At 38.9% G+C, this 22032-nt stretch overlaps 1 protein-coding gene across 4 annotated transcripts in view; it reads left to right on the plus strand.

Moving 5' to 3' along the window:
• The window catches only part of LOC114495487 (adenylate cyclase type 10-like), a 45884-nt gene that overhangs the window by 14253 nt on the left and 9599 nt on the right, over positions 1–22032 (plus strand). For 3 of the 4 annotated variants that reach the window (XR_004902744.1, XM_028510780.2, XM_028510782.2), the window contains 14 exons: positions 2517–2593; positions 2697–2886; positions 3358–3413; positions 4167–4320; positions 4483–4672; positions 5813–5899; positions 7214–7485; positions 7959–8095; positions 8771–8899; positions 11439–11708; positions 12550–12879; positions 15239–15302; positions 17118–17337; positions 17738–17863. Coding sequence is in view for 3 of the 4 variants with exons in the window: in XM_028510780.2 (XP_028366581.2) it covers positions 2517–2593; positions 2697–2886; positions 3358–3413; positions 4167–4320; positions 4483–4672; positions 5813–5899; positions 7214–7485; positions 7959–8095; positions 8771–8899; positions 11439–11708; positions 12550–12879; positions 15239–15302; positions 17118–17337; positions 17738–17863 (2302 nt within the window). In the remaining variant the exon portion in view is untranslated. The remainder of the gene's footprint in view (positions 1–2516; positions 2594–2696; positions 2887–3357; positions 3414–4166; positions 4321–4482; positions 4673–5812; positions 5900–7213; positions 7486–7958; positions 8096–8770; positions 8900–11438; positions 11709–12549; positions 12880–15238; positions 15303–17117; positions 17338–17737; positions 17864–22032) is intronic. The other variant, XM_028510781.2, reaches the window with a different exon arrangement.

A 22032-nucleotide genomic window follows, 5' to 3' on the forward strand; every position in this document is an offset into this window, starting at 1 on the left:
TTTTTAAAAAAGGAAGGAACATGGACTGCCAGAGGGATTATAAAATACAAAAAAAGAAATAAGTAACCAAGTGACAAAAGTATTATTTGTTTCATTATCAGCGTCCTGTGAATAGCTGAGGTTCTTGCATGCATAACTATATTCATTCAACAAACATTGGTTGAGCACAACTATGAACCATTTATTGTGCTAGGTTTCATGGACATAGAAAAATGAGACACTACCTCAGCCAAGTAAACAACTACCTTTAATACATTGAAATATAACTGCAGTGAGCACACAGTGGAATATGCAGATGATGATGCGCATGTGAAACTTGCATAATGTTATCAACCAATGTTACCCCAATAAATTTAATTTAAAAGGAAAAAAGAAATAGAACTGCAGGAATAAAATGCTGTAGGAGCTGCAACAAACTGCTATGGGAAGAAATAGTTAATTCTCACCAGAGATGCCAGAAATGTCTTGACTATAGAAATAACTTTTGAGCCAGGTTGAGAAGAAAATGAGTTCAGTAGGTGGAGAAAGTAGGAAAAGGTGTTTTAGACAAAGGAAGCATGATGAAACTTTAGAAGATTTTTAGTCTTGTCTTTGGTATGGTAGCAGAACCAACTGCCTGGTTCTTGTCTTGAGTATCTCTTGTAGTCATCCTGGGCAATGGGCCCAGTGAATGAATGGTAAGAGTCTTCAATCCTATCTTTCTTGTAAATTCTGCAAGAGAATTTTAATGTCTCAGAAAACAGTAATGCTAGGATTGTTGTCACTATTCATGCTTTATGAACAACTGAAAATTGTTTATTTGTAGATTTAACTTCAAATTGCTCACTGCACCCTCATTCTCCATCCATATATCTTGTTATCTGTCACAGGAAATTTTCACATCAGTCAAGTAAATCTATTCTCTGTCCATTGCCACTTTTGAGCCTTTGCCTCACCTAGAACTGTATATGCCCTTTTTAAAAATAATTCACATATTTCCAGTGCTTTTCCGTCCATGGCTGATATAGAACCACCTCTCCATTCTGTTTCCCTACTCTAAACACCTTTTGTGCTCTTGCCTTATTGAACTACTGTATTTAGCCATGTATAATGCACACATTTTTGCCCAAATTTTTGAGTGAAAAATAAGGATGCGCATTATACATGGGTAGTGCTAATTGTGAATCTATATAAATGTTTTTAATTCTTTTACATATGCTTATGCATTAAAAGTATAATTCTAGTAAGCAAAAATGATATCTGTATGCAAAAATAATACCCTAGAATATGATCATCGATTTTGTTTCTAAATATAAATAAATAAATAATTGAATTTAAAACTTAAAATAAAAGATTTTTTTCTTGAAATTTTGGGCCAAAAATGAGGGTGCACATTGTACATGGGAGCTCATTATACAAAGCAAAATACAGTATTTAGTTTTGCAGAAGCATGCCAGACTCTTCAAAAGCCTATGCCTTTTTCCACTAGACAGAATGCTGTTGCCCCACTTTGGCACTTTCAAGGTCTGATCACATCCTCTCCTTTATGAAATACTTTTTTTACTCTGCAGGTAATGCTTCCCTCCTATTTGCTCCGTTAATTTGCTGTACTGGTCACTAACTTGTAGTATTTGTCTTGTTAAACTATAAATATACCTTTTCATTTTCCTCATTCCCTACCACCCTCCTCACCCGACTGAACTTCTCCAGGGAAGCATATTTTTGTGTAGGTCTCATTGTTTACACACCCAGCCCAGTGCTTGGTACTGTACATACTTCTCAATGCTTGTTAAATGAATGAATGTATGCATGTATGAATGGATTAAAAATGATTACTTAATTTTTTTAATTAATTTTAATGTCTAATTTGCTTTAGGAAGCCTTCCATCAGAAGTGTGACCTTCTGGCTATTCCTTACTCTGACATTCTAACATTATTCAATACATTAACCTTGTTCTAACATTTGTTGATCTATTTAATTTGGGGGTTTTATCTGAGGCAGTGTGGTATAGTAGAAATAACATTGGTCCAGGAGTCAGGAGGCCTGGATTCTCATTCTGATTCTACTCTCGACTTTTGCTGTGTAACTCTGGGAAAGTAAATTAGCTTCTTGTTGCTCCTGTGGGTTCTTTTTTTCTTTTTTGTCAAATGGGGTTCAAATATGTGCCTTACACAACTCATATGTTTGTTGCTCATTATCCCTTAAAGAATCAGATGAAGTAATCAATTTGAAAGTACTTCAAAAAGCATATAAAATATCTGACAGATATAAAGTATTTTTAGGGTTTTTTTTTCTTACTAATAATTACTCCCCAACTAGAACTCCTGGAATAGAGGGACCATTTTGTTCCTTTTGGTTATCTCCCTAATATTCAGTACTTCGTACCCATGATGTGCTGAAGACTAACAGCATCCTCTGGCCTTTTCCATTCTGGGCTCTAAAACTAGTCTTCAGGATCTAGATAGTGGCAGATCTAGTGCCTGACCTGTAGGCATCTGACTGTGTATTTACCCATTATTGCTTTTCTGATCCCCAGGCTTGTTTCCATCAGTATCACCAATGGACCAGTGTTCTGTGGCATGGTTGGGGCAATAGCAAGACATGAATATACAGGTAGAACAGGACACTGGACTATTAGTGCCATGACTTAGGGGGTAAAGATGGGGGAGGCGATCCAAAATTCTGCATCCTTTTCTTTTCTGTCTCCTTGACACAGTTATTGGCCCAAAAGTAAGCCTTGTGGCCAGAATGATAACTGCTTATCCAGGTTTGGTGTCTTGTGATGAAGTAACTTACCTAAGATCCATGCTACCTGCTTACAACTTCAAGAAACTCCCAGAGAAGATGATGAAAAACATCTCCAACCCTGGGAAGATGTATGAATATCTTGGCCATAGAAGATGTATGTGAGTGTCATTGTGTGATAGTTCATTCAGATCAGGGCATAGGAGTAATCAGTGATGGTATGAAATTAGAAAGATGCTTCTAGTACTAGCCTGCTGAAATAAGAGACATAAGAGGAGAGCTTTGTGTCTGAGATCTTCATTTATGTTTAGCTTTTAGCTAGTTCCTCAACTAGTGAACTTCTTGCTATCCAATAGGAAGAGAATAACAATAGTTCATTAATCTAGATGTTGTTTTTTCTTTGTGTACTTCATACTTCCCTGAACCTAGAACAATCAATAATACTTCTTCCCTTATCCCAAAATTTTTTAGTTTTTAAAAACCCTTTTATACAGAATTCTGCACCTCTTGAGTGATCTGAAAGTATTTGCATATAAGGACAATTTTTCCTCTGTCTATTTAGAGATATGAGTATTATCTATTTATTCCAGTCTATTTTTAATAGATACATTTCCCTTTGTCTTTTTCCCTAGAATGTTTGGGAAGAGACATTTGGTCAGAGAGAGAAATAAAAATCACCCTTTGTTAGGTGCGTTTTCTTTTCTACCTTAAATTGTATTTTTTCAGCTATAGATGATTAATGTGATTAAAAAACAAAATTCAAGACTGAATGCTTCTAAACTGTATTAAAAATAGAAAGCAGCCTTCTTAGTGAATTCATGGTCATTTTGAAGAGGACTTGCCATTTATTTTCCATAATGACTCTTTAAATATTAGGTAGATCCCAATCACTTTGCCTGAGAAGTACCAGCATTTAGTGAGAATCTTTGTGAGTCAGAGTTCAGCTATTGAGATCCGACCAGCTTGTTGTGGCGCACCTTTAGACAAAATTCTTTGCCCTTAGATAGTGAAGATAGAACCGAAATTGTTGCCACTTACACTATAAATTTTCTACCTTTATATTTATTTACCTATATCTATTAGATCATTAACTATCTGTATATGGCAATAATGGACTTCGACTAAAAATTGTTAATACAGAAACTTTTATGAAAAGCTAAGAAGATAGAGTAGCCATATGTCCGTGTGGTACCTAACTATCTGGAATGTCATTACTTAGGCTCTGTAGCAAACCACCAAGCCCACCACGCATGTCTGTATAGATCAGAGTTAATTTTCTAGAAAGATATCTGAAGCCTCACCAAAGAATGGGATTCTTTGCCAAGGATTCAGTGGGGGGCAGGAACACATTCTGAGGCTAATTTTTTCAAATTAATTTAAATAAATAGAGTGTCTACTAAAAAAAGCACTGGAGTGTTAGGTGCTGCCTGTCTCTGTACAGACCGGGAGAAAGAACTGGAAGCCTTCCGAATTGCACAGCAGGGATGCTTGCACCAGAAGAAGGGACAAGCAGTTCTGTATGAAGGTGGAAAGGGCTATGGAAAAAGCCAGCTATTGGCTGAAATAAACTTACTGGCCCAGAAGGAAGGGCACAGGTAAAGACTCCTGCTTTCTCATTTAACAAGTGCTTCTCTTGGGGCTTCTTTCCTTTGTTGGTGAGACCCTTGTATCATTAGATTTAGCATCCTTGGGCTGGTAGAGTGAGTAACCTCTTTATGGGTCAGCAGACTCTCTGTGACTGTAGTAACATTCACCAGGGTGTTGTCATTGAAGCTGAAGGAGGCAGATTCCAAGCAGCGCTTCTATGCCATCCAGACCCTCATGGCCATCTTCTTTGAGATCGACATATGCCCAGCCTACTACCGGCAAGAGTGCCTACACAAACAGCTCCATGGGATAGTGGAGGAACCACTTCACTGCCTTTTCAATGAGCTCTTCTTTGTAAAGGTAATGAAAGCAGTGGCTTTCTGAATTGGATTACTGATGTTGATGTGTATATGGCCTAAAAACACATGGTTAGCAGTGGCAGGAGTGAGATTTGAAATTCCCTAGACACCCAAGTCTAGGCTTTCTCTTTTTTGAGGAGAGTAAATTCCAGGACTGACTCTGACACTTGCTAGTTGTATGTCTTGGCACAAATCACTTTGCCTCTCTGAGCCTCAATTTTTTTCACCTGTGGAAATGACAAGTATAGTATTTATATGGTTTTTGCATGGATTTTAAAGAAGATGGTATATGAGAGATTGCATTGTAAAGGTGAAAGTGCTAAATCCATCAAGATGATCCTGACCAGTCAAGCATCCCCAGCAATTGTGTCCATGCATTCTCTAGTCAGTTTGCAATGTTTGTTCTTTAAATCTACCTTTACTTTCCCTAGCCATGGAGTATGGCACTTAAACTGGCAGCTGAATCTCAAAAGCTTCCAGTGGTCTAGAGTGTATGTGGAACCCATTAGAGAGTAGGCTAAGAGCTCCCTGGTCCACAATTTTCATTTTTTCATCCTCCATCACTTCTCCTGATCTACCCAGGCTGCAAGGCACTATATTTAATAGCAAATAGAGAAAACTAAAATCTTTCCAATCCCTCAGCATAGCCCTGTTTTAACATAGGCCTTGCCTAGGGCTCTGGCCCTGGCCAAAGTGGTTAAGGAGTAGTCCTACATTGGCTCTCAGGTTCATGGTAGCCACTGTGCCTCGGCCTAGTACATGAAACAATGTTAGGTGATGTCCATTGCAGTTGTTTCTGACAAGTCTCATCTACACATTCATCCTGGTTTACTTGGAATAATTGGGGTACTGGAGCTGTCCAAAGTGACATTGCTAAGTCCCACCTATTATTTCATTCATTAGTCATGACCTTAAAGGGTTTGCCAGTCTGATATGGAAAGGAGCCATCTGTCTCTCATCACCAGTGGACTTCCAGTCTTACCCTCTGAAATACATATTGGTGTTTGTAACACTATGCCTAGTACTATTGAAACCCATTCTCACTCAAAATATAATCATTTTCTATTCTCTTTGGGGAACCTGTATATTTTTATTAGATTGCCATTTTGAATGCTAATATATGAATAATTTTCCTGGTCAGTTTTCCTTATCCTTCAAAGTTTCACACATGGATGACCTGGCCAAAGAGAAGAAAATTAAAGCATGTTTTTTTCAAGTGCTACAGAAGGTGGGTACTTTTGTTACTTACCATTAACTCTTAATATATGGAAATGGTTTATGCTTATTTTAATCTATCCATATCACACTGGATTTAGGCATTTCTTCACCTATTTTTGATATCTTCTTCATTGTTTCTGTCTTTAACCTTGACTCTATCATATAGCATAGCATACAATAAAGGTCTTTGCTATTTTCTGACCATTTCTTTTTTCTTTTTAACTTTTTTTTATTGTTGTTCAAGTACAGTTGTCTCCATTTTCCCCCGACCCTAGCCATCCCTATTTCCCACCCTTGATCCTACCCCCCTTTGGTTTTTTACCCTGCTTCTTAATGAAATTCTAATAATTTAAAACAGTAGTTTCTAAATACAGATTGATAGCTATTAAAAATGCAGGTACTCAGGCTCCCAGCTGAGGATTGCAGAATCTATAAGAGCAGAAACTGATTTAGCCATTCTGGAAAGCAACGTAGAAGTAATAAGTCAATTTTTAAGAACACACATTCTCTAGATCCAGCAGTTCCATTCCTAGATATATATTCCAGGAAGTCTGTTTATTACAATGCTTGTGGTGGCTAGGGAGGCATTGGCATGAACTCATGGATGAACACTGTGGACTAAATGTGGAAGTTAGAAGTAAGGGAATAGCTGATAACATAGTAACACAGGGTGATCATACAGTCCTTAACAAAGAGAGACAAATAATGGGATCTGTAACACTACCATTTATATAAAAACAATATTCTTGACAAAACAACCATGCACACTTATAAGAACAAAATACAAACATAAGGTTAAATGATAAACACATTAAAATGGTTACCTGTGGCAGTCTGGAAAATGGACACTTCATTAAATGGGGAATGTGGATAAAAGTAAATACATTTTTTAGAAGTCTGCATGAGTAGGGCCTGGTAATTGGTAGTTTTAGCAAGCACTCCCAGGAAATTCTGATTTGCAGCCTGCTTTGGAAATTACTGATTTAAAGTGTGAATTCCCACACAGTTTGAAGCCTTTGCAAATGAAATATTTGAAAGCTTTAAGTTTGATTTGGAGAATATTTTGATGCTTATTTTACTTTTTTGTTAGAGTATTTTCTTGTCCAAGGAACTCAGTACATTTCTTTAGGAATTAATTATACAGGCTATATTTTATATTTATAAAGTAAAATATTACCTGGACTTGATACATTTTACTCTGAAAATCCCAGCCTGTGTTGACATTTTATTTAAATTGTTGATGGGAAATTCACAGTGGATTTGCAAATTGGGTGACTTCAGCTCTAATCAGAGGTTGTCATTGCCTCTTTTCTATTATTTCCAGGCAGTAAGGGAAACACCACTGATTTTCCTCATTGACGAGGCACAGCATATGGATACAGCTTCCTGGGAGTTTTTGGGAACATTGCTCTCCAGCGTGCCTATCATCATGGTGATGACATTGACGCCTACCTTCTCCCTGTGTGGTGGGGCCCAGCACTTCCTGCAGAGCCCTCAGGCTACACTGATGCCCATTTCGAAGTTAGCAGCGAACTCACTGTTGAGAATGGCATGTTGGGAACTGGGGGTGGTGAGCATCCCCCAAGAGCTGCAAATGTGAGTGGCTAGGGCTAGCTGGACACTTCATTAAGGGAGAAATGGCATTAGTAACCATGGTGAGACCCAAGACTAGATGTAAGGGTAGACAGTGTCCCACTAAACCAACAAGGGGCTACTTCTCTGGGCTATCCACCAGGCTTTCACAGGGCAGTTAGGACTTGGATGGCTTATTTAATATGTCAGTTATATGTAATCAGGCCAGTTTTTTCCAGGCCATTTAGCAAGTAGATGTTAGGTTGTTTTAACATCAATAGAAGCAAAATAGTTAATAAAGAAAAGTTACTGCCAAAATACATTTTAAAGCCAATCAGAATTTTTTTTTATATTTCTGCGTTGCTGCTTCTCTCTGTTAGTGTATATCAAAAGCTGACTTCAACAAAAGAAGAAAGTCCTACTGTGAAATACCCTTATGCTGGGCTCTCTTCAAGTGGGTGTCTATAGTCAGTGCTCCCATACTTATGTCTCTACAGCTACCTTCTCCGCAGGTGCTTGGGGAACCCTCTCTACTGTGAGGTCCTATGCCAGGACCTTCTCTCAAAGGACATACTGCTCTTTTATGACCTACAAAAGGAGGAGGATGAGAACAGCAAGTGGGAGAACCTCTCAGGTAAGCCTAGCTTCCCAGGGTTCTACCCTGGTCCAGCTGCATCACCCCACCCTTATAAAGTACATGCCTATTCTCTTCTGACATTATAGGTAGGATTACACTTTCCTAGCTAAGGAAACTATATAAATAATTCACAGCTATGGTGAAAATACTAAATACCTGCCTCAGATAACTTGAGCCTATTAACCTATTATAATTCCTTTTTGGGCAGTGCAAAAGGTGAGAATGGGAAAATAGGACCTAGAAACATGACAGTCACTAGAGGGGATTTATAAACATGAAAACTCAATAGAGCATGTCACATTGCTTAAGAGAAGGATGACTTGAAGATTTATTTGGATGGCTGAAATGGGAGAAGGAAGGAGAGTGGAAGAGGAGAAAGGAAGTATGTGTAAATCTAGAAAGGCATCCTAGAGTTGTAATATAATAGAAGTGAGGGCTATTGGAAGGTAAATAGGAAGAGTAAAAATGTCATACCATATGGTACAGAAAATGTTAGTTTCTAGGAAAAAATTAGAGAACAGGCAGGATAGGTGGGTTTAACCACTTTAAATGGGATTTGTTCCATGCCTCTTCATCATTTGTTTCTTGACTAAATTCTTGTATTTTTGTTCCTTTAAAACTATAGTCACTGAGCATGGTGTTTTCCTCAGTCATTGTTTTCTTTCTCTACAGCCAGTGCCATGAAATCCACGATGCATAATATTTCTCCCGCCAGCTCTGAAGAAGACGAGGAACTTTACGTCTGCATCATCAAGGATGATGTGAACTTGGATACAGTGCTTCTCCCACCACTGTTAAAAGGCAGGTCCCTTGAAAGACTCAAATGAACCGATGACAGATGTCATTGTGATTAGGCATTTGGTGGGTGATTGAATATAGCTCTCTTATTATCATGCCAGCTTCATTTTCTTTTAAAAAAGAAACCTGCCCTCCAGAAATAAGTTCAGGTACTACCCAGAGGACCCTTTAAAGACTTGTAATGTTACTCGAGTAATGGTTTACTTAAGTGAGCACACTGTTCTCTTTGGGGCTGACTGGTGACCTGGGAAAGTTTTTAGTTGTTTAATAAAAATTACATCCTGTGCTTCCTTTTGTACATATTCCTGTACTGGAGGAAACAGTAAGCAAAGGAGATAATGTTGGTGAAACTTAAGAAAATTCATGGTACTAGTAAAGGGGCAGTGTTATGCATATAGCAGTAGTTTAATAAAAAGAGTGCAAAGTAAGTTTATAATGATTTGTGAGATAAAGAAGCCATTAGAATTATGTAGGCATAATTGATCAGGGATGTTCTTCTTTTTAGAGATGAGTTTTTTTAAATATTCAAGTGGGCAGTGTACTATATTAAGCCCTTGGGAGGGATATGATGATGAATAAGCATACTTCAAGTCACAGATGGTCTTGCTGAAAATATGTGACATACATATAAAATAGCAGTACAGACACCATGGTAGTTAAGAGCCAGGTCTCTGACCATGACTGGTATGGCTCTGTTGATTGGAGTCTTGTCCCCTGTACTGAAAGAGTCACTGGTTCAATTCCCAGTCAAGGAACATGCCTAGGTTGCAAGTTCCATCCCCAGTTGGGGCACATATGGGAAGCAGCCATTGATGTTTCTTTTTCACATCAATGTTTCTTTCTCTCTCTTTTTTTCCCGCTCTCCCCTTTTCCCCCTCTCTAAAAAAAAAAAAAAAAAAAAAAAAGAAAGAAAAAAAAGCCAGGGCTCTGGAGTTAGACTCAGTGGAGGAGACTGTTGGCTTCTCTACTTACTGGCTGTGGAACCTTAGATAAATTGATTAACTTATGTAAGTTTTAGTCTTCTCATCATTCAAGTGAAGGTAATGATAGCTCCTAATTCATAGAGTTAGCTAAAGATTAAATGAAATAAATCATGATACATAGTAAATATTCAGTGAATATTAACTTTTAAAAGCTATTCATTCTGGGCATTTTAAGTCCATCTAGACAGTGCATACTCCTACAACTATGACAGGCCACACTTGGCAATGGCTTTATTAACTTAGAAGGACATAAGCCAGGAAATACAGCATGATAGCAGAACAGCAGCTGCTGGTTTTCTTCAATGGGTGTCCTCACAACAGTTTCTACTGCTCTTCTCTGGAGCTTCAAGGAATAGCTTAGGTGTGATAGAATGAGACAATGATGGATAGGTACATAGAAGCCCCATGACCCAGATAAAAAGTTGTGTCTCTTATAACAGCATAACTTCCAGGCCCTGCAAGGGACATGACCTGTTATAGGATTTACTATACCCAAGGAATCCCAAAGCTGTGGCTTACCCCTAGGTGTTTATAGCTTATTCACAGTTTCTTAATCCAAGTTCAGTTTCCAATGAGAGATCATTTTTAGTGTAAGTACTATTACCTGGTAACTCAGCTGGCATTCTCATTTCATCAGGATCCTGAGAAAGCACTAGAAGGTTAACCCAAGTTCAGCATAGTCCACAGAGAAGGAAAAAAGTTATGTTAACTCAAAGCTAAAATTAATGGCTCAGTCTGCAAACCCTTGGTCTAAATGAAAGGCCAAAGTTAGATTGTGAAAGGCCACATAAGTTATAAAAGTATTTAAGAAGGAGACTGACATGATTATACTTGTACTTTTAGTATATAATTCTGCCAATAGCTAATATGTTATTGGGATAAGAATGAGAGGAAATTTAAGATGTTCAAAACAGGGTGGTATAGTGGTCCTGGTGAAAATGACTGCTTATGAGGAGGGAATATATGCAAGAGAATTTAGAAGAAGGATGAGTGAGTGAGGTAACCAGTGGTTGTCAGGGAAAGGAAAAGGTTTAGAATTATTCCAAGATTTTGGGCTTGGTGATTTACTGGTTCAATACAGACTGCTTTAATGTATGTGTCATAATATGGAGAGGTTTACTATAATGCTTAGAAGTTATTGAGATCTTTATAATTATTAGAGTTCCAGGACCAGGAGCCTGGCCCTCCCTGTTTAGTCTGAAGCAAAGAGTCTGAGTACTTACTAGTCATGAATTGGGAAGAAGTCTGAGTACTTACTAGTCAATGGGAAGAATTGTTAGTACAGCTAAATGATTCAGAGCATAGTTTTGGGTTTACAAACAAAAGGTTTTGGTGACAAGGATGAAGAGTTTCAGTGATGTGAAAATCTGATTGTTGTTGGTTAAACGATGAATGAGGAATGAGGACATGGAGATAAGTCTCTTTGAAGAGGGTTGGCTGAGTGAAGAAGGGGTGGGAACAAAGCAAGCCTTTACATATATTTTTTAAATGAACAGATTATCAACACAGTGTATTCTGTGTTTATAGAATGCTTGTTCACTACTGATTTTTTTCTCCAGAAATAGCAATAAACCAACTGGATCAGTTGAGCCCAGAAGAACAGTTGCTGGTTAAGTGTGCCGCAGTCATTGGTCACTCCTTCCACATAGATCTGCTGCAGCACCTGCTGCCTGGCTGGGATAAACGTATGCTACTTCGGGTGCTGAGGGCTCTTGTAGATATACACGTGCTCTGCTGGTGTAACAAGACCCAGGAGCTTGCTAAGCCAATACTAGTGCCTTCTTCTATTGATATTATTGAAAAATCAAAAGAGGAAAAGAAAAAATCAGGTAAGGAAGAGCTGCTCCCTTGTTCTCAGGCCCAAATGGAGAGCTTTGAGTGAGGATTGGAAGGAATCTGTGTTGAGAAAGAGCATCAATATCATACATCAAGGGCCTCAGTCCCTTAAAGCTTATAGCTAAGAAATCAGGAAAAACAGTTATTTTATCATGAAGGAACCATGGTTATATTGAATGAATAACTTGTATTTTTCAGAATTGTATTAATTTCAAGAATTCTAGCTCTTTGTTAAGTATTTGTGTTTTGATTTTTGGTTCATAAAATACTGCCATAATCCTTTATTGGTGTCTATGTATAAATAATAAGAAATAAGGATAAACTATTTCTAATTTTAGAAATTCACAAGCAGATAAATACATGTGGTACTGAAATAGACATGAAGAAAGCAAGGTATACATTAAAGAGTTTGCAATCTCAAATTCTCCACATGGAAGAATAAAATTGAGCATAGAATACCCAAAGTGCATGTAGTCCACAAATAATTTCCTTTTGACTTTGAAATATGTTTGGGTCTTATATTTGAGTAGAGCATTTCTGATGGTTTAACATTTATGATTGTAGTACAAAAGCTCATTTTAGAAGGAACTAAGAAATCTATCCAAGTGTACTTTTGTACCCATGATCATTCCTTCTCCCTGGTACTTTGTACTAGATATAGTCAGTATCACTCTCAGGTTGGTGTAAAATTCTTTCTATAAAGTAGGCAATAATATAAACTGGAATTATAAATGAAATTTCTTAAAAACTAGCAGCATGTGCTTGGGAGTTTGCTACATAGTAGCGTCCAAAGGCTTTAAGGGTGACTCTCACTTGGATTTTTCTATATTTCAGATGCTGGCTTTCCTCTCAGGCTAAAACAGGAACCATTTCTACCTCAACCTGAAGTGCTAGAATTTGGAGTGCCTTTATTACGGGAAGCTGCTTGGGAGTTGTGGCCCAAGGCACAGCAAATAGCCCTGCATCTTGAATGTGCCTGCTTTCTCCGAGATTTGGCCTGCCGCTGTGGGAGCTGCCATGGTGGGGACTTTGTCCCCTTCCATCGTTTTGCCATCTGTTCTATTAAGAGCTCCAGAGGGACATCCCGATTCTGTAGTTACAAAGATACTGGCTCGGTGCTAACACAAGTGATCACAGACAAATTGCTGCTGCCTTCTCCCCAAGGTAAACCCAGTGAGGCAGAAAGGCATGTGGACAGCACTTCTCTTTAGTCATTAATTTGGAGCTCTTCATCCAAAAAGTGAAATCACATTTGAGAAAAAAAATAGGTAGAAAGAGCCATCTAGCCCTGAGGTTTAAAAAAAAAATGTAATCTCCGAGTTAAAAGGAACTTTAGAAGTCATACTTGTTTTGGTTGGCAATCTTAGGCAAATTCCTTAACCTCAATTCATTGAGAAAAATGACAATATCACCTTGATAGGGTCGTTGTGAGGATTAAATGAGTTAAAATATATAACGTGCTTTGAATAGTGCTAGGCACATGGTTAATACACAATCCATTTTAGTTATTGTTTTTTATTATAATTATTCCACTCAGCACAAATATATGGAATTTGTGTGTTTCAGATGCTGCAACTATGTGTTAAGAATACAAAATCAGCTCTGGCTGGTGCATCTCATTTGGTTGGGCATCCTCCCGCAAAGCAGAAGGTCACCAATTCAGTTCCTAGTCAGGGCGCATGCCTGGGCCGCAGGCCTGGTCCCCAGTTGGGGCACGTGCAGGAGGCAACTGATGTTTCTCTCTCACATCAATGTTTCTCTCCCTCTCTCCCCACTTTCCTCTCTCTCTAAATAAATAAACAAAAAATACAAAATGAATGAGCCTTGGTGCCTAAAATGATCAGTTTTACGGGGTGATACAGAGACATAGAGAATTCCAGTATAACATGGAAAAGTTTATGAAAATGGCATACATGGAGGGTGGGTATCTCGAGAAGGGTCCATTAAGTCATCCTGAGGGATGAGTAGGAAAGGATTCTCCCTTTAAGAGGATACTGCCAGGAGTTAGACTTGAAGGGTAAGTAGGATTTGGCTACTTGAAAAAGGTTGGATTAGTGGATGGGTGGTCCCCAAAGCTGATAACCCTTCTACCACATCCCATATAGGAGTTTATTCACCTTTGTTTTAACTTTTTTAGTTAGTTTACCTTACAGAACATCCCATTTCATTGCAAACAACTATTAGAAAGTTTCTTCTTTCATCTTTTTATCAGTATGAAATCTACCTTCTTACAACATCACCTATTTTTTCAGAGTTGAGCCTTCCTCTATAGCTGAAGACAGCTGTCAAAATAGAAGAGAAGTTGGTATTGGTGTTGGCAGGGGAAAGGGATATGAGAGAGATGATGAAGATTGGTGGTAAAGGACTAAAATGAAAGATCTGATCTATGATCCTAATACCTCTTCTAGCTGTAACAGTCTGATGACTCTGTGAAAGTAGACTAGTAACTTGGAGAATTGGTCATTGATTGAGGAACATTGTGAGCATTTGTACTTTTGCACTTTCTGACGATAACAGTGAATGTCCTAGTCTGTTACTGTGATGCAATTGTGCTATCATTCACATTTCCTATATGGCCTTTGTTTCTAAGAGGTCAGTGTCAGCTTTAGATCAGACAGCCTGATCAATCTGTCTGAGACAGGCTCAAGACCTTCCCAACAAAGCTGAAACCTGAGGAGGCTTCTCAGATCCAGGATCTCTGTGCTTAGATATACACAACAGGTACTGCACAATCTAGAGGGTGCTATTCACATAGGCCGTGATGTTATGGTGCTCTAGGAATTGTGCATTGCAATTGTGCTGCCAATCTCCAGTGTCTTTATTTTATCCTTACCTGACCTCATTTGACATCATTAAATTATCAGAGAGCCAGTCCTGAACACAAGTCCTCCCTATGGCAGTTCTCTTAGACTCTTTTTCAATCCACCCACCCATGCTTCTGAGCCCTAATAGGTAACATGTCAACCTTATTCCCGGTTTTGCTTTTTGATCTTTGAGAAGGCAGCTGTAGAGGATAGGGCTATTTAAGGCCAACTAGGTAAAGTTGAAAACCCCTGCCGGCCAGCAGCACTCTATTGGACTGTGGCATTCTGTGCTCTCATGATTTTCTTCACTAGGTCTTAGGTTCTGTGGTTCACTCTGATCTGTTCACAAATCTGATTTGTACATTTCCAGGGATTTCTACTATTAGAAATAGCCATTAGACCAAATGGACATATTTATTTATTTAGTTAGTTATTTACCAAATATCTAGTTGCCTTCTGCAAATTAGGAACTGGTTTGGGGGGAATGAGATTAAAAGGAGTTACTATTTGAATCACAAATAGATGCCATTAAGAAATTTGCAAGCTACCATACTAATTTTGGGTGTAGGCAAATACTAAATCTAAATTTATCATTATTATAGTGGGAGAGGCAATAATGTCATAAACTAAGCTGCAAAGGAAAGGTACTTAGGGATTTAAAATGTCCTCAGTTAAATAAACATGGATAAATAAAGATAATCATCTTTTTCTCCCTACAGATTATTTTCAGTTCCAAACAAAACCATCCAGAAGTCAGGAGGCCTTCACAGGTGAACACTGCAGGTAGGTGGAGATGCTTGGAGCAGGCATGCAGGGGCCCAGAAAGTGAGGCACAGCCGACTGTCCAACTGGGGCACTCTCCTCATCTGCAGAACAGGAAAGCATCTGACCACCCAGAAGTAGTGACTCTTGTAGTCAGCCTAAAATTCAAGTTTATATAGAGATTTTTAAAGGCAATTCCAATACTTTGTAGAGAAATTATTTTTTTGGTCAAATGATAAAAATACTTTTATGTTCCATAAAGTGGCTTTAGTTCTCATCCTAGTTTTATATATTTTTTATTGTTATTCAGTTACAGTTGTCCCCATTTCCCCCCTGTTGCTCTCCTCTGCCCCATCCAACCCTACCCCATTGTCCTTGTCCATGAGTCCTTTGTACATGTTTCTCGGCTTGACCCTTCCCCTTCTTTCCTCCATTACCCCTCTCCCCTTGCCCCTCTGGTCACTGTCAGTTCTTTATTTCCGTGTCTCTGGTTCTATTTTGCTTACTTGTTTGTTTTGTTCATAAGGCTCCACTTATAGGTGAGATCATATGGTGTTTGGAGAAATTATTTCTTAGTGGCTAAGAAAAGCTTTAATAGCTCTCAAGTGTATTGTACACATAGCAGGATTTTTTTCAGATATAAATTTGCCTTCTCAGTTATTTTTTATCCCAACTGGTATTAAAATGAACTTACACTTCCCAGTCATGTACCTTCTGGTTTTCGAATGCCTATCCCATCAATTTTAAATGTCCCTACTTTGAGTTCACCAGACACGCTATAGTTTCCTATCTCTTATCCAACTTGATATCCTATTTTTCTTTCTTTAAAAAAAACACTTTACTTATTTACTTTTACAGAGAGGGGAAAGGATAGAGAAAGAGAAGGAGAGAAACAGTAATGTGTGAGAGATACATCCATTGGTTGCCTCTCGCACACCCCCAACCGGGGACCTGGCCCACAATCCAGGCATATGCCCTGACTGGGAATCAAACCAACAACCTTTCAGTTTGCAGGCTGACACTCAATCCACTGAGCCACACCAGCCAGGGCTATCCTACTTTTCAAGCAGAAATCTGTCTATACTTGGCACGATTCACCTTCAAATTCATCTATGTGTATGGCTCACATAATTCTCCCTTTTTAAAATACTAAGTAACCTCCATATCCTTCCACTTACCAGAATGTTCACCATCCTTCAAAGCCCTCCTCAGTGCTCACTTTTTTCGATTATTCTATCTCAGAGAGATCTGACCTCTTTTGAACTCATGGTACCTGTGGAAAGTTCATTGGACTAGTAATCTGAGAGGTGAGCTCTAGTTTTGGTTTTATTCAGTAGCTGTGAGGCCAAATATGTTACTTAAGCTCTCTGAGCCTCAATTTTTTTCTCTACAAAAGGGCAGTGACTTTTGCCTGCCAGAAGGACAGGGTTGTTGCAGGATAAGTTAATGGTGGTATATAAACTAATATTCAATTATGCTGTGACAAAGTTCAGATATATTAATAGATAAAGGTATGGTTGTTGCTTTGTATTACTTTTACATTTTTATTCACACATTGTTAGTTTACTCTCCAGGTGTGGTCATTTATCCATTTAGTTTGTGAGGTACCTAGATTGGCTTTAGGTTTTTTAAAAATCTGAAATAGGACTTGACCATTGTAAGATCAGGTCCCTGACTTTCAAAAAGTTATGGAGTGATGGAGGAAAAGGGTAGGCATAGAATTAATAAATTATAAAGGAAAACATCCTGGAAAAAGCAGGTCAGGGACCTGGTAATGCCCCAACAAAAGTGGCTGCTGCCTAATCACTCTCATTTCTTCATCTTCTCTCCACAAAGAACAGAGGAAGAGTTCCTGGATCAAGTGAGCAGGAAGCTGGCTCAGACCAGCCCAGAGAAAGACATGCTGACCATGAAGCCCTGTCACTGTGAGGAAATTCTGAAGTTAGTGCTCCTGCCCCTTACCCAGCACTGCCTGGTCATCGGAGAAAACACTTGTGCATTTTATTACCTGCTGGAGGCTGCTGCGGCCTCCTTGGACCTGTCAGATAATTACATGGTGAGCAGGCTCTGCTGTCTGTCCCTGAGCTGAGCCCTTTCACTTGGGGAGTTCAACTGGAATTTCTTACTATCAAGTTACCTGGAGAGAAGAGTGAAAGAAAGTGGGAGGGAGAAAGGAGCTAGAAGGAGAGAAGGAGCTAGAAAGGAGCTAGAAGGAGAGAAAGGAGCTAGCAGAAAACATGAGTGGGGATGAGGCAGTGAAAGAGCACCAACTGGCGGCCCTGCCTCTGCCTCGCACATGCAGTCCAGCTCATCGTTTCTAACTTGAAATCCAACCAGAGTCGAGTGCAAATCTTGACCCTCATTATAACCTTACTGCAGCCTTCATTCACCCTTATCGTACAGCTAGCGTCATCTGAGTCCTAATCCAGTTTCTCTATCTCTTGTCTCATTTGGAGGCCTTCTTTTATTTGAGGAAGGCAAGCAGTCTTCTGGGCCAGCCCTCAGCACTCTCATTTTTTAAAAAGCACAAAGTGAAGATCTGTCAGTTTGAGGAGGCCACTTTCTGCTGTCTTCGATCAGAGGTGAGGACAGGGTGATCTTGAAGTCCAGATTATTTCTCATTTAGGGTTACCCTAGTATTTCTTTTAAAAATCCCTTTTGTGTGTGCAGTTATAAATGTGATAATGTGATAAAAGGTATACAGATTCAAAACATAAAAATACATATGTTGAAAGTGAAACAGCCCTCACTAATCTCATGCTACCCCCAGCATAGTTAATAATCTGGTGCAGATTCCACTGGCTATATACATATAGTCAGATCATGATTGTTTTGTTATTTTTTAATTATATTATATTGATTATGCTATTACAGTTGTTCTGATTTTTCCCCCTTTTCCCCCTTCCTCCCAGCTCTCCCCACTCCCTCAGGCAATCCCTCCACCATTGTTCATGTCAATGGGTCTTATATAAATTCTTTGACTACTCCATTTCCTATACTGTACTTTACATCCCCGTGGCTATTCTGTAACTACCTATTTGTGCTTCTTAATCCCCTCACCTCTTCACCGATTCTCTCCCATCCCCCTCCCATCTGGCAACCATCAAAACATTCTCCATATCCGTGATTCTGTCTCTGCTCTTCTTGTTTGTTTCATTTGTTTTTAAGATTCAATTGTTGATAGACACATATTTTTTCCATTTTATTGCTTATAGTTTTGATCATATTTTTCTTAAATAAGTCCCTTTAACATTTCATATAATAATGGTTTGGTGATGATAAACTCCTTTAGTTGTTTCCTGACTGGGAAGCTCTTTATCTGTCCTTCAATGCTGGGTAGAGCAATGTTGGCTGCAGGTCCCTGCATTTCATGACTTAGAGTATTTCTTGCCAGTCCCTTCTATTTCCTGCAAAGTTTCTTTTGAGAAATCATATGGCGATCTTAAAGGAACCCCCCTGTAGGTAACTTCTTTTCTCTTGCTGCTTTTAAGATTCTCTTTATCTTTAACCTTTGGCTTTTTAATTATGATATGTCTTGGAGTGGGCCTCTTTGCATCCATCTTGTTTGGGACTCTCTCTGCTTCCTGGACTTGCATGTCTATTTCCTTCACCATATGAGCTAAGGTTTCTTCCATTATTTTTTTCAAACAGATTTCCAATTTCTTGCCCTTTCTCTTCTCCTTTAGGCACCCCTATGATGTGAATGTTGGACCTCTTGAAGTTATCCTAGAGGTTGCTTATACTATCCCCATGTTTTTGGATTCTTTTTTCTTCTTGTTGTTCTAATTGGTTGTTTTTTGCTTCCTTATGTCCAAATCATTGGTTTGATTCTCAGCTTCATCTACTCTACTGTTGTTTCCCTGTAAATTTTTCTTTATTTCAGCTAGTGTATCCTTTGTTTCTGACTGGATCTTTTTTATGCTGCTGAGGTCCTCACTGAGTTCCTTGAGCATCCTTATAACAGTGTTTTGAACTCTGCATCTGATAGATTGTTTTTCTCCATTTTGTTTAGTTCTTTTTCTGGAGTTTTGATCTGTTCTTTCATATGGTCCATGTTTCTCTGTCTCCTTATTTTGGTAGCCTCCCTGTATTTGTTTCTATGTGTTAGGTAGAGCTGCTTTGACTCCATGAATTGGTAGTGTGGCCTAATGTAGTAGATGTCCTGTAGGGTCCAGTACACATCCTCCCCTATCACCCAGACTGGGTACTCGAAGTGTGCCCTTCATGTGGGCTGAGTACACCCTCTTGTAATTGAGCCTTGGTTGCTGTTGGCATGTCAATGGGAGAGATTTACCCAGGTCAGTCAGCTGCAAAGACTGGCTGTGACCACTGACCACCAACCTCTGTCCTCTGTGGAGGACCTCCATGGAGGATCACTGAAGTGTGATCTGTAGCTGTCCATTGGGTGTGCTGGTCCTGGGGTTTCCATGGTGGTGCAGGCCAAGGTTTTGCCTGAGGCGCCCTGCCTAAGCTACAAAGCAATCTGAGATGACTACTATTTGTCCTGGGCTTGGAGATTCCTAGGGGAAGCCAAGCTGTGAATGTAGGCTGGCTACTACTAGTGCCTGACCTGGGGCTTACTGAAGCCAGCTGTTGTTTATTTGATAGGATTTAGGAAGTTGTGAAGCATGAGCCAAGACCAGCCATTCATATGGAAAAACAGCTTCAGTGGGCTCATAAGTTGGATGGGGTGGAGTCTCTGAGGATCTCCAAGGCAGGTCAAACAGTGTTAGCCAGGTTTGGTGGAGTCTCAGATATGGCACCAGCTTGCCAGCTGTGTTGGGGAAAGGTTTAAAAAGGGACAATGGCCTCTGCTTACCTTGATGCTAGACACTTTAGTTCCTCCCTGTATACCACTGGTGCCTTTCAAGCTGTTACTCCAGTGCTGGCGCTCAGAGGGAGTGAGCCTGCATAGTTGAGTCCATGTGCAGGTTCTTTAAGAGGAACTGCTTGGGGCTCCAGAAGATTTTTCCACTGATTCAATCCCTGCTGGGTTTTGTAGCCAGAAGTTGTGGGGACTTATCATCCTGGCACTGGAAACCCTGGGTTGGGGGCCCTGGTGTGGGAATGGGACTCCTTGCTCCCAAGACAGCCCTCCGAGATTTTTATCTATCACACATAGGTGTGGGATCAGACCGTTCCATGTCTGCACCCCTTCTACCAGTGTGGATGGATGTGGTTTCTTTAATTCCATAATTGTCAGACTTCCATTCAACTCAATTTTTGATGGTTCTGGGTGATGGTTGTTCTCTATTTTCATTGTAATTTTGATGTAGTTGTGCAAAGAAGTGAGCTATATCTGCCTCTGCTGCCATCTTGACAGGAAGTCCTGTTTTGCTATTTTTAAAATAGAGTCCTATTGCTTACTCTCTTCTGTAGCTGGCTTTGATTCTTAATAGTGCAGATTGAATGTATGTGCACATTGATATACATCTAATTATAGTTACTGCTGCCAGGTACTACATTGTATGCATGTATCAGCCATTCCCTTCTTCATGTGCATTTAGGTTGTCTCTAATTTTTTTATTATTATAAACATTGCTACAGTGAATATCCTTATAAATATCTCTTTCTTTTTTTGTGAGAGTGTTTCTATAACACTCTCACAAATGGAGAGACATTTCCAGATGTGGAAATAATAAGGCAGGAAATATGAATGATTTTACATTTAGTAAATATACTGCCAAATTGTCCACCAAAAATGTATCAATTCAAGTATTTTCCATTTCTTTACATCCTTACCAACATCAGATATTAGCCTTTTTAAAACTTGCTAATACATAGATGAAATTTATATTTTAGTATCTATTTTTATTAGTATGATGCATTATTTTTATATGTTTAATGGTCCTTTATTTTTCCATGAATTACCTAGTAATGCCCTTTGCTCATTGCCGTATACATAAACTAATATATATGGCATATATGTGTTGGGGTGGAGTGGGAAAAAATGAGTAAGGGTGGTAAAAAGATATAAACTTCAAGTTATAAGATAAGTAAGTCATGGGGATGTAATGTATAGTATAATGAGTATAGTTAATAAAACTATAGTGTGTATTTGAAAGTTGTGAAAAGAGTAGATCTTAAAAGTTCTCATCACAAGAAAAAAATTGTAACTATGCGAGGTGATGGATGTTAACTAAACTTATTGTGGTGAGTATTTTACAATATATAAATATAACAAATCATTATGTTGTACAACTAAAATTAAAAGTGTTATATGCCGGGCCCTGGCTGGCGTAGCTCAGTGGATTGAGCGTGGGCTGCGAACCAAAGTGTCGCAGGTTCGATTCCCAGTCAGGGTACATGCCTGGGTTGCAGGCCATGACCCCCAGCAACCGCACATTGATATTTCTCTCTCTCTCTCTCTCTCTCTCTCTCTCTCTCCCCCTCCCTTCCCTCTCTGAAAATAAATAAATAAAATCTTAAAAAAAAGTGTTATATGCCAATTATATCTCAGTTTAAAAGTCACATTGCCCACATTAAACTGATGTTACAATATTATATGTCAAAAATATAAGTAAAGCTAGAAGAAAAGAACCATACAGTTGAAAGTCTCCCCAACCCTGTCACTCAGTCTGTGTCCCTTCCCAAGTGCTATGTGTCTTTACGTGTTCCATCAGAGGGGCTCAGCATACATAAATATATATAGGCTTCCCCTTCTTTTTTTATCTTGCTTTTTAAAAAAAGTTTTATCATTCTATAGTATTACAAATTTCACCTGGGAATGAGACTTTGTAACAAAAAGAAA

Source organism: Phyllostomus discolor, chromosome 4, assembly GCF_004126475.2.
Source record: "Phyllostomus discolor isolate MPI-MPIP mPhyDis1 chromosome 4, mPhyDis1.pri.v3, whole genome shotgun sequence".
Taxonomy (NCBI): Eukaryota; Metazoa; Chordata; class Mammalia; order Chiroptera; family Phyllostomidae; genus Phyllostomus; species Phyllostomus discolor.